At 50.5% G+C, this 14,214-nt stretch overlaps 4 protein-coding genes across 4 annotated transcripts; 1 reads left to right on the top strand and 3 right to left on the bottom strand.

Annotated features, from left to right (window-relative positions):
* Window positions 1-50: 50 nt before the first annotated feature.
* cox5b (cytochrome c oxidase subunit IV) lies at window positions 51-1,249 on the bottom strand (the record flags this gene model as incomplete). The annotated part of the gene is made up of 6 exons (XM_057062783.1): window positions 51-145; window positions 196-283; window positions 334-434; window positions 534-692; window positions 934-987; window positions 1,153-1,249. The coding sequence occupies 6 exons, from the start codon at window positions 1,247-1,249 to the stop codon at window positions 51-53; spliced, it is 594 nt and encodes a 197-aa protein (XP_056923698.1).
* A 653-nt stretch (window positions 1,250-1,902) lies between these two features.
* Window positions 1,903-2,971, bottom strand: N7503_003235 (SANT/Myb-like DNA-binding domain-containing protein; the record flags this gene model as incomplete). The annotated part of the gene is made up of 2 exons (XM_057062782.1): window positions 1,903-2,061; window positions 2,129-2,971. 2 exons carry the CDS (start codon window positions 2,969-2,971, stop codon window positions 1,903-1,905), a joined length of 1,002 nt encoding a protein of 333 aa, XP_056923697.1.
* Window positions 2,972-4,819: 1,848 nt separating this feature from the next.
* Window positions 4,820-11,938, bottom strand: prp8 (U4/U6-U5 snRNP complex subunit PRP8; the record flags this gene model as incomplete). Its single annotated transcript, XM_057062781.1, has 2 exons — window positions 4,820-7,305; window positions 7,366-11,938. The coding sequence occupies 2 exons, from the start codon at window positions 11,936-11,938 to the stop codon at window positions 4,820-4,822; spliced, it is 7,059 nt and encodes a 2,352-aa protein (XP_056923696.1).
* Window positions 11,939-12,301: 363 nt separating this feature from the next.
* Window positions 12,302-13,359, top strand: N7503_003233 (60S ribosomal protein eL34). Its single transcript, XM_057062780.1, has 4 exons — window positions 12,302-12,384; window positions 12,453-12,466; window positions 12,595-12,718; window positions 12,923-13,359. Exons 1-4 carry the CDS (start codon window positions 12,361-12,363, stop codon window positions 13,109-13,111), a joined length of 351 nt encoding a protein of 116 aa, XP_056923695.1. The 5' UTR covers window positions 12,302-12,360; the 3' UTR covers window positions 13,112-13,359.
* The last annotated feature ends 855 nt before the right edge of the window (window positions 13,360-14,214 follow it).

The following is a 14,214-nucleotide window of genomic DNA, read 5'->3' as shown; positions in this document are numbered from 1 at the left end:
GCATGCTATAAAACCGTTCACAGTCGCATGGGTTTTATTGCGCTGCGAATTTACCGGTACCAGTACTCGGGCTTGACGTAGTCGGCAAAGGTCTTGGGCTCAACGTGAGGGGGGTGGTGGTGGCCGTGGTCGTGGTCGTGGTCGTCTATTGAAGGTTAGAATATAGCAAGCAAGGATTGGTGGGGGAGCACGTACGGGAGTGGTCCTCCTCGGGACCGACGTAGTTAAGCTTGACGACGTTACCGCACTCCAAGCAGCGCTCGATGGGGCGCTCACGGGAGACCTGGAAAGATATTAGTTTAATATCTGATGTTTTGAGAGGGTGCGTCATACGGTCAACCAGTTAACCTGGTGGGAGTCGACGGGGTAACCAGTGCAACCAGCGTACTGCTCATCACCAGCACCGTTAACGATGATGGGGTCCTCGAGCGTTCCTATACACATAATTAGATCCCGAAGCTAGAAAGCTATGCATATGCACGCCGGAGCCGAGATCCGCGCCGTGCATATCGATTCCGAGGATGCCAACATACCCTTCCGGGAAGCGTCAAGGGGACGCATGTCGAAGATGTCGATGCCCTGCATCTTTCCGATAAGCTCGAGACGCTCGAGACCGGTAGCCTGGACGAAATCGGTAGGGATGGTACCGGGCTTGGCACCGGGGGGGAGGAGGTCCTCCTCAGTCTTGATCTCTATTCATCCAAAAACGGGTCAGTTACTTTCCTCCGATGGTGATACATGCGACCGAGCTGATGTGGTGTGATTTGGAACGCGGAGGGGTCCACAATCCATGTACCCGATATCTCCCGCAGCCCAATTGCGTAAAGAGACATCATAACAATGGATTCGAGATCTACCCCCACAATTCGAGGTCCCAGGTGTAGAGTTTGCTGGTCGCGTATCGGATATAGCGGAGAGGGGGGGTTCACTAACCATCGAAGGAAAGGGTCTTGCCCTCCTCCTTCACGATGAACTTCTTCTCATTGCCTATGGAGCACAAAATCGCGTTAGCTGATGTTTGTAGCAAGTCGGATCGATCAATGTTGGGTTGGAATGGTATATTGGAGGCCAATTGCGCTTGGGAAGGGGAATTGGCCGAGGTCGGGTTGGCGAGCTTGCATCATGCCACTGGGGGTGGAAGGAGTCACGTACTGCGGACGATGGACGAAGAGAATGGGCGCTGAGCGAGAGTGATAGCGCGAGCAGGAGAGCGCCGCGCAAGGGCGATGGCGGTACGCTGGAGGAACATTGTCCGGCGAGAGGTGGTGGGATGGGGGGTGGAGGTGTGGAATTTGAAGATGGGGAGAGTTTGGAGGTCTGAGGTTGGAGCGAGTTTGAAGTCCGCTACGGCCCGTCGGGCTTCTGATTGGCTAGATAGCAGCCTAATGGGCGTCACGCTGATTGGTTGGCGGTAAGGGAGGTACGGGAGGTGTCACAGACCATGTATGCATAGAGTGGCCGCTTTGGGTAATATTAGGGCTCAGGGCTTCTGTCATGCAAGTATGGGATGACATTTTGATATAACATTCGGCATATGATATGACCATCGAGTAAGAGTTGTGTGATGGGTCTTAATGCATCGTTGAATGCATAAGCGCGCTCGTCACAATTTTAGAAAGTTAGAGTGGTTCTTTATAGTTTAGGTGCTATGTCATTTAACATTTAAGGTTGTTTACACATACGGATATATATTTCAACTACATGAACGTACCACCTACCAGGCGCCTAGGTGGGCAACATCCCTACCAAATGTCATCAAACGAAAATTTTGACATCAGGTGATTCTAATCCCCCCCCTGGGTAATTCAAGAATTGTGCACACGGTATTAATTCACATAAAGACATTTATAATCAAATTGCCCAAGCTAAAGTCTACATAGAAAATCATAACCATAAAATACATCAGTCATCCTCATACTCATCCTCCTCTTCAGGCTCAGGTGGAAACTGCCTAGCCCGCTTTTTGCATGCCAACGGGGTATAACCATTCCCAACCTTGGATGCAATGATCCGCCAGCGGTCAACCTGATAGGCCTTCATAGCGTGCTGAAGTCGTTCCACCTTGATTCAAAATTTAGCATGTACGTCATAAATTACCCTACACAAGATAGAAGGAACAAATACGAACCATCTCGTCTGTCCAAACCACATCCTTGGCCTTCAGCTTCGTACAATATCGAACTTGCAAGGTCCCACTCGTCCTTCCAGGGAAGAAGTCCGCAACTTGCCTCCAAGCCAAATTCTTATCCTCCTTCAACTCCACCAGTAGTGAGTCCTCTCGAGGTGTGAACTTGAGCTTCGGTCCACTGGGCCTCGGAGCCGGAGGAGGCATGCCTGGTTGACCAACCATACACGGGGGCCCTTGCACATTCGACCGATCCCTCAAGTTCGCCTGGGCCGGAAGTCGGTGGTGGTGATGCTGCTGCAGAATTGGAAGAGGTACTGGAAGGGGAAGCGAAAGGGACACTGGGGAAGCATAGCTGTGGGCGGACGAGACATGGGATCCCGAAGGATCGGTTTGAATGGGATACAGCATGTCCGCCTCGGGAGCCGAACCCGGGCCATCTAGAGGCATTAAGTGAGTAGGCTGCGGGTGAACCATATTGCGATCCATTTGGTGATGGTGACCTCCGTCACTTCCGGAGCGAGATCGTTTCCTGCTTTCAGACGGGTAAGATATATCGTAGTTGTATGGGTGTGGGTGAAGCAGTTGATGACCCGAGGCGAAAGTCGGATGCACCTCGTGATGTCCGGTTGTATGGGGCTCTGGTAAAGGAGGTAGGACTGCCTGCATGTGCCCAAAGTGAGATGCGTTGGCGTCTTGAGAGTGGTAGGAAAGTCCGCTTAGGAGCCTGTCCCGCGGCTGCGAATGGGCCTCATCGTAGGACATCAAATCATGATCGTTGGGTTTATCCGCGTGGGAGTAAGTAACAGCAAAACCTCTATACGGGGCCGCCAATGTAGCGGGCATGCATCAACGATGCCAGGAAAGACCCGGCTTGGGTGGCTGAGTTGTCAACACGGAGTCGAACCTGATTATGGCACGTTTGTCGTTTCCAGTGTGGCCAAAAGGATAAATCGGATGTAGCCGGCTGGTCCTTAAGACCTCGAATATATAGGACACGTTTTTTATCCAAGGAAGACAAATTTCAATCTGCACCAATAATAGAAAGTTTGTACGTTGATTGGAGATTGGCGAGTATCAAAGTCAAAGTATCAAAGAGGTACAAGAACGTCAAAGCCTATGAATGAAGGGTATCTGGAGGTGTGCAAGGAGACAAAAAGCAACTTTGACGACATTTTGGAGGGGAAAAAACACAGGAAAACAAGTGCGGCGTTGGCCTGTTTATGACCTTCACCGATCACCCCTCGTTGTATCTTGATCCGTCGCATTGCAGCTACTTGTTGGAAAGAAAAATAAAATAAAAAAGGGGAGTCTGTGTGGTAACCCCTCATCTGATCGTGTCCAGGGTTGCTTTCGATAGGTTTGAAGTCGAAGAAACCAGGATTTCAAACCGAGAAATTATACAATTCAATAGTTCGCGTAAAGAGACTCTTCCCAAGCGAAAATCTGAACTAAAAGCGCGCGCTTTTCCAAATCCCATACTCTATATGATATTTTACTATTCATACAAGACCTTAATCTTCCAGTACTATAAGGGAGGGATCGACTAGGGAAAACTCAAACAAAGAATGACAAGGCGGATATGCGGAGGGTGAGAAGTCCGTGTCGAAGAATCCGACAAGAACCGAAAAACGCCCCGTCAGCCTTGATAGAATAAGACAAACATTCAAGAAGGCTACATTGTCATTCGATGGATCAAACTTCCCAATGAAAAGCCCCACGTCTTGTCGGGATCAGAAGGGAATGCTCTGGGTTGGTCAGACTTGTACTGAGCCAAGCCAACTTGTAAGCAACCAGGGGCAAGGTTTGCTTTCGGCGCCGGTCTAAAAGCGCCATCCTGCAAAACGAAGCTAGAAAATGGACCGAATGTGCCGACACGGGTTGAGAACAATGAACCTGACAGTTCTAAGAATAAACCGCTCCAGCTTTGATGTTTTGACATCGTTGACGAGTGAAAAAGAGTGGAGAAAAAGAATGAACATACTCTCCATGTTGTTATCCCTGTAATGAGATGGCACTCATGATACGAGACGCATGTTGGATCATTTGCTAGCCCCGCTCGAATCGCATCATTTTATTACATAGCAAATAGCACGGGTGAGAGAGGGGAGCTGAGAGGATCCCGGGCTACTTTGGCTTGACTAGCTGCAGGAGAGTCGGCCTGTAGTGTGCTTGCATTCATTGTCTCATGCATCCCCACGGAGTATCAGCCTATGTGGTTTAGTCTCGGTTGTTGTTCTACCCCTGCGACCTCCGCGAACTCATATCTTATAACATGATCTGACCTCGGAGACTCGGCCGATGATGCATGGCCTGATGACCAGTAAGCGCGTTACCGGGCGATTACCGGAGGTCATGGAACATATGGTGTAAAGGAAAGCGAAGACCGGAGAATGCGGTTGACTTCGTACCGCCTTGGTCATGGACGAGCGTTTTAATGTCGCCTGGATTTAATTCTTTCATTTTCACGCTAACAGGGTCTTTGATCAATCAGAAACAACGCTAGTAGACATCAGCCTGTTAATGGTAATCTACAAAGAGATCTTTGTTTCAAACTTTCGTCCAATACATGAAATTAAGATTGTCATGATACACAGCAACTACTTAAAAAAAGATACAATAAGAATACAGACGCCTCGAATGACACAAAAAAAGGGGTCATGGCTTTTTCTTAACGCCCACCAATAAAATCCCTTACTCAAAGTTGTCGGACCGGTCAACCCAGATATCTTCCAACTCGGCAAAGTTCTGGAAATGCAAAGGTCGGTGCTGGTCATCGTAGAATCGCAGCGGGGTGTCGATCTTGACATAGATCGGTCGCTTCTCAACACTGCCAAAGGAGCTACCCATGAAACTGTAGTTCCACAGGTTATCTTCCGGCACCAAGAAGTAACCACGCACTCGGTCACTGAGCAACAGCTGACACTTGGTGCCCATGTCAGTGGAAAAGCCTTGCGGCTGATCCGAGGTCATATCCTTGTTCTCAGCACCCCATTTATAACCCTGCGGGGTGAGGCCCCAAGCGGCAAGTGACACCGATCCGGGAGTGAACGAGACAGTCATAGTGACCGTTCGCTTGTCCCATGACGGGTGGGAATTCATGAGACGAGCGTGTTGTGTGACATCTGCCGCAGACATGTAAGGTGGTTCGTTGCCGGACACGGTGTGGATGATGCCCAGCGGCTCCAGGCCGTTGAGGTAGTCATGCTGAGGCAGTTCGTGTGGCAACTGAACATCCCGAGTGTTTCCAACCTGAGGAACCATAACAATAGTGCGGACCTCCTTGACTTGATCATTGTCGGCCGGTGAGCTACCGTAGATGTATCCAGTGACTTGGACCCGAAGATCCGCGATGGTGATGAATCGCTTAAGGATGTTCTTCGGCATGACATAGGTGAAGCCCTCATCACGAACATCATCGGACGAGACATAGATGTTGTTCGATCTGGTCCGAAGGTTGGATGTCGCAATAGCGCGAGTGCGCCACTCCGTCTTCGAAGCAAAGGACTGTTGCTCATACTGAGAAGTGGTGGTCACAATGATGTCCTCACCCCGAGCGTTTTGGGTCTTGGTGGTCACAGCGGTGAGTTGCTTCGCCTCTTCCTGTTGCTTCTCGATCTCGGCGGCCTGCTGTCGCTGCAAGGAAGGCGCACTGATCTCCATACCCAGGATGATGTCTCGCACTTCACTACTGGTCAGACTCTGCACATTCACGTTGTTCTTCTTGCCGTAATCGTTCAGGATCAGATCACGCAGTTGCACTTCGACCTTAATCCAGTCCTCATCGGAGAGAGATGGCCAGATGTGGTGCTCTTGAGTGATCACGCTCTTATCGGGTCGAAGGATGATCTTGGCCTTGTCAATGTTGACGTGGAGGGCACGCAGGATCAAGATCAAACGAGAGAAGGCAGTGTATGGAGAGATGGACTTCAGCCATTCATCATACAAGTTGAAGAGAACCATCTGGGGTTCAGTGGCGCGGAGGATCATATCGGCGAGCTTCTCGACCTTCATAGCGGCCTGGAAAGGCAGTTGAAGCTCAGAGGCACGGATGGAAATGTTGGGGAAGTCGAGCAAATGGACCTCGAGAGGGTCAAGCAGACCCTTACGAGTGACAATAAGCTGCTTCGGTTGCTCTTCCACGGGCAGGGATCGAATGAGAGCCGCGACTTCTTCCGCAGTCTTCCACTTGGCAAGTTGACCCAAACGCTTCTGACCGGCCCAGACACTGGTGTGAATGATCTTCAGGAACAGTTGTCCGGTACGAGGATTGAAGATGAAGATGGCACCGTTGATAGGTTTCGTCGTCAAGTTACCCTCGAAAGTCTTGTGAATGGTGACACGGTAGACATTAGTGTCGTCAATGAACAACTGAATCTGGGGGCTGAAAAGCTCCGAGTAGTTCTGGGAGTTCAGGAATTCCTGGTTGCTCTCAGAGGCATACAGCTGCAGACCCTTGCGAATACGCTCGCGCAAGACATACAGGGCAGGGTTGGCCTTCATGACCTTGGCCATGGCTTGTTGGATCAAGGTCTTCAGACCCGGGAAGTACGAACCAAAGGCGGAGTAGAGGTTGTAGGCAAGATCGATACCAACCATGAGACCAGTCGCGGATGGGTAGATACTCATGCTGTCGGTGGTGTAATCAAGGTACTTGGCACGAGTGTAACGTTCGATATCGTGAGAGTCGTAGTCACCGTATCTCAGCTGCACGTCAAGCCAGAACTTGTTTGTGGTCGTGGGCTCATAAACGTCCTTGGTGTCAAACAGCACGGACGGCCGAGTAACATTCCATTTGTTGGTGGCGAAAAGAAGAATATCGGCGCAAGAACTGTTCATCTTGTAGGATTTACGAGGGTGAATCGTTTCTTTTTGAACAGCCTCGATACCAAGTTGCTCCAATTCTTGGTCAAACACCTGACACAGGTCCATAACCACGGACTCGTGAATCTTCTGCCACAAATGGGCACGGAAGATCTGGATCAACGAGATCTTCAGGGTCGGAATCTTACCGTGCAAGAAGATACCAGTCAGATCCAGTTGGACCTGGAAACCAACATAGACGTTCGCACGGTTGATAGTCGGAGACCACCAGAGGGTAAATCGACGGTTAGGAATCTGGTTCAAACCGGAACGCTGAGCATTGGTGAGCTTCTTGAACTTCATGGACTCCTCGAAACCTGTGTAAAGAAGGAAAGTTAGCTAGATGTAATGCACATATCTAAAGAGAGTTGACTTACCTGAGGCTCGCTCCCAGAACAGACCCTCCCAAGATGGGAAAGCGGTTGCCTTGAACAGAGTGTGCTCCAAAATCGTCTCCACACCACCCAAAGCTTGGATGACATCAGTCCGGTAAGCGTTGAGGTTCCAAAGTTTACCATCGTGTCTTTGGCTGGTCCACCAAAATGGGTTGCTCTTCATAAGCTGGTATTGCTTGAATTCGGCACGAAGACGGAAACCCTTATCGAAGCTCAAAGTGCTGCGATCCTTCTGGAAGAGCGTGTTGATACGAGGCAGACCACGGTCCCAGCTGTCCTCAAGATCCTCCAAGGTCAAACGACGGTTCTGCTGCTGCGCCTCCATACGCTTCTGAGAGTACTCCATCCACACACGTTGAGAATCAATGAATTCGGCTTCCCAAGGAATGATGTAACGGAAGATGTTAGGGATCAGGGTCTCTTCATCATGCGACATACCCGCACGGAAGTGGGTGATACCTGTGTCGGTCTGCTTTGACCAACGCTTATCACTAGTGGGGATGAGAATGTGAGATCCTGAGATCATACCGAGACCACCAAGCTCCTTGGGCGTATAGAACACAGCTGGCGGGAAACGAGAAGGCATCTTAGAGTTAAGACCAATCTTGACACGGGTCTGGATCTTGGTCTCACACTTGACAATAGTGTCGAGAAGGTTGACGGTCGACACTGCAGCCTCACGGTAGTAGGTGAAGAGGGCAATGAGTGCCGTGTTCCACTTGTTAGCGATCTTGGTGAAGGTCGTTGATCCAGAAGACATCAGAATCTGACGAATGCGGTTGTTGAACTTTTGAATGTCTTCTTCAGTGACTTGGAGGAAAGCGTGTGCTGTGCGCTCCTTGGTAGAGTTGTCTACGAGAGACCAAACACTGTCCTTGACCGAGAACTCCTCATTCTGGTTGCGAATCTTGGGGAGGATTCGCACTTCAAAGCCACTCATGGAGAAAAGCAGGTTGGGGTTATCCTTGCTGTACACGCTAGCAAATGTATCATCCCATTCAATCGTGGTGATGGACCGGGGGAGACGGTTCTTCAAATCCCAGAAAACAGCACGACCAAGGTTTACATCGTGACGCATCAAACGCATTCGGCAGTCACGAGGCCAGCACTTCTTATTCTTATAGCCGATAACGTTCTCGAAGTTGGGATCGGGGTTCTCGGTCAGGAAACGTTGGATAAGATCCCGGGATTCGTCTGCCTTGAAACGGAAGAAGACCCAAATCTTGTCAACGTAACGAGTGTAGAGACGGATAGGATGTCTAGTCTCAGTAGCCCGGTCACGGAACTGCAGGAAGTCATTGGGGCTGGCCGGGGGACCGGCCATTTCGCTGGCTCTCTGCAGGCCAAGAAGCAGCAAATCAATCATCATACCGTAGTACTGGAACACGAAGCCCGAGAACTGGAGACCACGGATCAAACCATAGCTGTTGGTATGATTCATATCCTTGTAGCTTAGCTGGACATTGTTCTTGGAAGTGATGTAATCAGCCAAGTTATGGTCCATAATCAGACGAAGCATACGGTTCAAGAGGGTAAGATCCATCTTCTCGTAGACCTTGGCGAGGTCGGTCTCAATCATGACGTTGGTCTCGCCGTCGGCAGTCTCCCAAACATTGGACAAGTTGTTGATACCCTGGGTCCACTTGTAGGTCAGAAGGGGTGGCACTTCGGAATCAGAAGGCTTGATCCAGGCGGGGAACAAGTGACGCTGCTCTGCTTGGTACCACAAGTACTGGTCCAAGTAAGCATCAGTAATCTTCTCGATGGGCTCGATATCGTAAACAGGGTTGATGTTGTTGTAGTTGTCATTCATATCAATGCCGACCTCCTTGAAGGCTCGCTGGGTCAAAAGGAAACGCTTGATCCTAGCCAAAGTAGTTCCGGGGGAGTCGTAAGCTTGCTCAATCAAGGCAAGTTCCTCACGCTGACTCTGGTTAAGTCTGCCCTTCACGGAGTATGACTCGCGAAGGCGCTCAAGGGCCAGAATCAGAATCTTGGTGTCATGCTTATACGACACACTAGGGAAGGGAATCGGCGAGAACTTGCGCGACTCCAACCAATGGACCATTGTTGTGTAGATAGCCACAGCCTCCTCGGACGAGACATAAGGACCGTCCTTGAGGTAGTTGTGCTGGCGTTCTTGCTCGGACTTGAGCCAGAGACGGGTGAGACGACCCAAGTTCTTCTTTGCCACGGTCTTATCAACGGTAGCACCTCGACGAATTCTCTCGCGATTGTAGTGAGCGACAGAAATCCACCAGTCCGCCTTGCTCTTCACATATCGAAGAATGATGTTCTCAATGGGAGCGGGCAAGCCAGGGACCTTCCAGGGAATATTACTCTTCCAGCATCTCCAGGCTTCGGACAAATGCTGCAGAACAACATTGACCTTGTTCTGCTTGATACCCTCAGGCATCATGTCCATAAGATCAGCCATGACGGATGCACGGAGTTCAAGATCGAAATGAGACTCCACACGCTGCTTAGTGACAGTCTTGGCGACACCCTTGCTGTGACGACCCTCGAACTGACGAGAGAGCAAGTTTCCAAGCCATCTCTCGAGAAGGGGAATAATACCGCGCATGAAGAACAACCAGACTCGCCAAGCTGGAGCCCAGAAACCGCAACCAGGTCCTTTACCAACAGGACCAGAGTTGAAACGGTAGTAGATCAGATGCTTCAGGTCCTTGCAGGAACGGATCTGGTGCATCAGCTTGTACTTGTATCGGTACATACCGGTCAATTGACCAACGTGATTGAAGGCATACAGAATACCGTCAGCAAGCTGGAAGGCATCAATGTTGCCCAGACGGTACTGGACTTGGGCGTCAACAATCAACTTCGTCAAGCGGAGGATTTCTCTCATCAAGTGGAAAGCGTTTCCGAAACGAGACTTCTTACGCTCCTTGGTCGTCAAAGTCTTCACAGGCTTCAAGTTAAAGTTGTAATCCAAGTGCAGGTAAGTCAAGTTCTTACGGTGGATCAACAAGTTTAACATGTTGAAACCCTGACGACAGACTTGCAAACCGGCTTCAACCCAATCGATACTCGTCTGCTGGAAGAACTTGGTGGTTTTGAGTGTCTTCAAAAGATTCTGCTTGCTCTGAGCCTTGGGTGTTTTCTTGTGCAACTCGTTGAGCACATAAGTCTTGAGCAGCTTCTGATAAGAGACGCGGACCTTGACGGGCTGGCCTTGAGGGCAGTGTTCCAAGTACCACTGCTTCACAAGCGGCACATCCTGAGCACGCACCATCTTTCCAGAACGCTTATCAAACGGATGAGGGGCCCACCACAAAGCAATCGCGGAGGCGGTGTCCGCGGTATAAAGCTCCTCATCGTCAAAGAAGGGCTCAACCTCTCCAGGAAGCTCGAAATCATCTTCGTTGTTGCCCTCACCGAAGAGCTCATCCTCGTGGCTGACGGTGATGTTCTTGGGAGCAACCGAGCGGGAAGAAATGGGATTAATGACAGGGTCGAAGTAGAAAGCGGGGAGGTTGGGATCCTCGGTACGGACATAGACCACCTGGGGGTGAGAATACCAGGCGACTTTGACACTCCGCGGAAGGGTATTATACAAGAAGGGGAAGGTGACGCGGTATTCGGTCCGGATCGGGGCGCGGAAAATGATGCGATCGATAGCGTTGAATTCGCTGAAGTCCTCGTCATTAGGGTCGATGTCCTTGTACAAAGGCTCGAAGCGGGGTCCACCGGGGATGGCCACGTTGAGAGCCTTTGCTGTGAAAAAGCTGTTCAAGTCAAACATGTGGTGGTAATTCTGATCCACCACGTCGCTGAGAAGCTGGTGACTCAAACGGTGGAGAGTCGCCATCTGTGGCAATGACAAGTTCCAGGTCTTATAGCTCGGTCCATTGACATGGGGGGTATCTAGGAGGGGTCGGTGATCGTAAAGCCATTCATAGACTGCCGCATCTTCCTCCTCGTCAAGCTCCATCTGGATTGGCTCCAGAGGGTCGACATCCTCAATATTTTCAGACCATGACAGAGGCGGCTCCTCGTCATCAAATGGCGGGAAGCGCATTCGCTTGAAGTGCCGACGATCACTCTTTTCGCGACGCATACACATCCACATAGTGGCCCACTGGGCGTGGAAGACAGGCTCGATGACACGCGGGGTCTCATTCACCAGGGTCAAACAACCATTGACATGGTAAAGAACCTTGACTTCTCTCGCGGACTCCCATGGCATCGGCATGTTCTCCAAAAGCTTCATGACGGCGTGAGGCATAAACTTCAAAGCTCCCAGATAGCTTCGCTTTTCATTGGTAAATTTTCTTTGCGACACATCGCCGATATCCTTCACGATTTTTCGGAGATGCTCCGGGGGCAAATCGTCCTTTTGAGTCTGTACAAATCCCCCTTTGCGCTTCTCTGCGAAGCGACTGCGTTGTGTTCGCAGCCACTCATGCTTCTTCTGCGCAAACTTTGCGACGTTCGGGTCGGCAGGTGGCTGGTATCCAGGCGGCGGCGGCGCCATCGGCAATGATGAAGGCGCAGCACCCCATCCTGGAGGAGGGGGAGGAGGCAATGATGCCATGATTGTGGATGTTGATGGGGGGAGTGTCCACCCTCCCTTCTGCGTGAGTTGGGGTCAAGAGTCGCGTCAGGTCACGTCGGAAATCATCAACAGGTGGAGGTTGATGGCGGATGAAAACGATATCAACAGAAACAAAGCGAATTAAGAACGCGTAGAAAGAGAATCGACCCGACCAGGAGTATGGGATGGGGGTACACCAATGGTCGTCTCTCACTCTCTAACTTTGCTGAGTTGCTCCTTTCGAACTTGGAACTTTCCGGTGGCGGCTCCATAACGCACTAGGCCCGATCGGGGTTAGCGTGGCCTCGCCAAATCTGCGCTAGAGCGAAACCCACACAAACCCGTCCAACTCGAACATTTTACCGTTCACAACCCGACGACGACCAACGCCTTCTTGACCACCGAGGTTCGACACAGTCAAAATGGTGAACAACAGACTGCAATACGTGAGTTCTCATGAATCTATATCTGTCTGTTTTGTGCGAAAATACTGACATCGATTTTTTAATTTTAGCGCCGCCGGAACCCGTACGTTCATGAAAAAAATCCATTCCCACGCACAAGGCCTTCTCTACGTTCGATTCGACATTGGATATGATCAAGACGGAATGGCTACATCGATCCAGAGCGATTTATTGACGATTTTTCCCCGATAGGTACAACACGCGGTCCAACAAGGTGCGCATCATCAAGACCCCCGGTGGCGAGCTCCGGTACCTTCACCTCAAGAAGAAGGGTACTGCTCCCAAGTGCGGTGACTGTGGCATCAAGCTCCCCGGTGTGAGTAACTCCTGAATCGATTTTTTAAATTCTCGGCATGTGGCATTGTGCGTCGTGTTGTGCGGTGCGGGTGGATGTGGGTGGACCGACGGAAAAGGCACCCCCTCTCAGAAAGAATTCTTTACGCTCCGCCAACAATACCCACAACCGCTACATTGCCACTATTCTCAAAAGAATCGAAGCAACTGACACGGTTCAACCTAGGTCCCCGCTCTCCGCCCCCGCGAGTACGCTCAGATCTCCCGCCCCAAGAAGAACGTCAGCCGTGCCTACGGTGGCTCTCGTTGCGCTGGTTGCGTCAAGGACCGCATTGTCCGTGCCTTCCTGATTGAGGAGCAGAAGATCGTCAAGAAGGTCCTCAAGGAGTCCCAGGAGAAGGCCGCCAAGCGCTAAGCAAAGTCCATTTTCGTCGGTGTTGGTCTTTTTTGAGGAGCGGACGTTACGGAAAAAATGGTTGGGAACGGTTCTCTTAGAATCTAAAACGATGGACAGGAACCGCTAGTTCATGAGTCCAGGATTGGGCCGTGGCTACGCAAATGAAACCCAAATTATTACCTTCATGAGTTGATTCCCACAATGCGTTCGTTCCCATTTTCTTGCCTTGGGCATTCGTGCTCTACTTTGTGCATTCTATCTTCCTCCCGCTCTGCCCTCTGGACCGTCTTAGATGGACCCGCAATGTTACTTGCGGGGTCCATTGACTATAGACCGGATGTGAGTATGTGACACTGCTTGTGAACGCCGTAGAGCCCGTATCTGGATACTCGGTCCTGAATATCCAGTCCTTGGTATAAATATCGATCCCTAGAATATTGAATGGCAATCTTTCCAACGCAGCAATTGCCTCTGCTTCATTCTATCGACACTTCAAACTTACCTCGTTGTGGGAATTCCAAAGACCCTGAAGAGCCGCACCTCTTCACCGATGCTCTGCAGGTGTCAAATTCGTCACAAGTCTAGACTCGGTTCAGCCCTTTGCCAAACACACTAATCTAACACCTCTGACCACGTCAAGCACGCGTCTCCCAACATCCTAATATTACACCGCAGCTTGACGATTCATACCCTTGTCAATTGACAGCGCTACAAATCTCGTGGTCAGACCGCCACGAGTTGGATCTATGATAGGCTAAATGAAGCAGATAGTGCGGACGCAGTCAGCGGGGAAGCTACCGAATCCCCTATATTTGTGCTTAATATTAACTAGGGCAGTATCCGTTGACAAAATCTTATTCATTGAATCGTCATGTCCGGGGTCCCTGTCTCGGCAGACGCATCAGCAGGTTTGTATTCGGCCCGCAGCTGCAGAGATTTAGCTTTCATGGCTCAACAGCACTCGGAACCATCAATATGATGCGTCCTACGTGGGATCTCCGAGCCCCTGAAACTCAAATACCTTTTTTTTGTTTTGTTTTGGTTCTTTTATTGCCGCGTGGTACTTATGTCCCTCGTGTTCAGTAGTGAGTGGCTATCTTAGGTGATCGTGGTCCGATAAT

The sequence above is a fragment of the Penicillium pulvis genome (assembly GCF_028828015.1).
Source record: "Penicillium pulvis strain IBT 33274 chromosome Unknown contig_1_segment0_segment0, whole genome shotgun sequence".
Classification (NCBI taxonomy): domain Eukaryota; kingdom Fungi; phylum Ascomycota; class Eurotiomycetes; order Eurotiales; family Aspergillaceae; genus Penicillium; species Penicillium pulvis.
This window is presented reverse-complemented; position numbering and strand designations above follow the sequence as displayed.

What these genes read in the sequence shown, in the direction of transcription:
- N7503_003233 (XM_057062780.1), top strand. Translation starts at nt 12,361, where the DNA reads ATGGTGAACAACAGACTGCAATAC. An exon ending in GTGGCATCAAGCTCCCCGGT is followed by an intron (nt 12,719 to 12,922) that starts GTGAGTAACTCC and finishes GGTTCAACCTAG; the next exon opens with GTCCCCGCTCTCCGCCCCCG.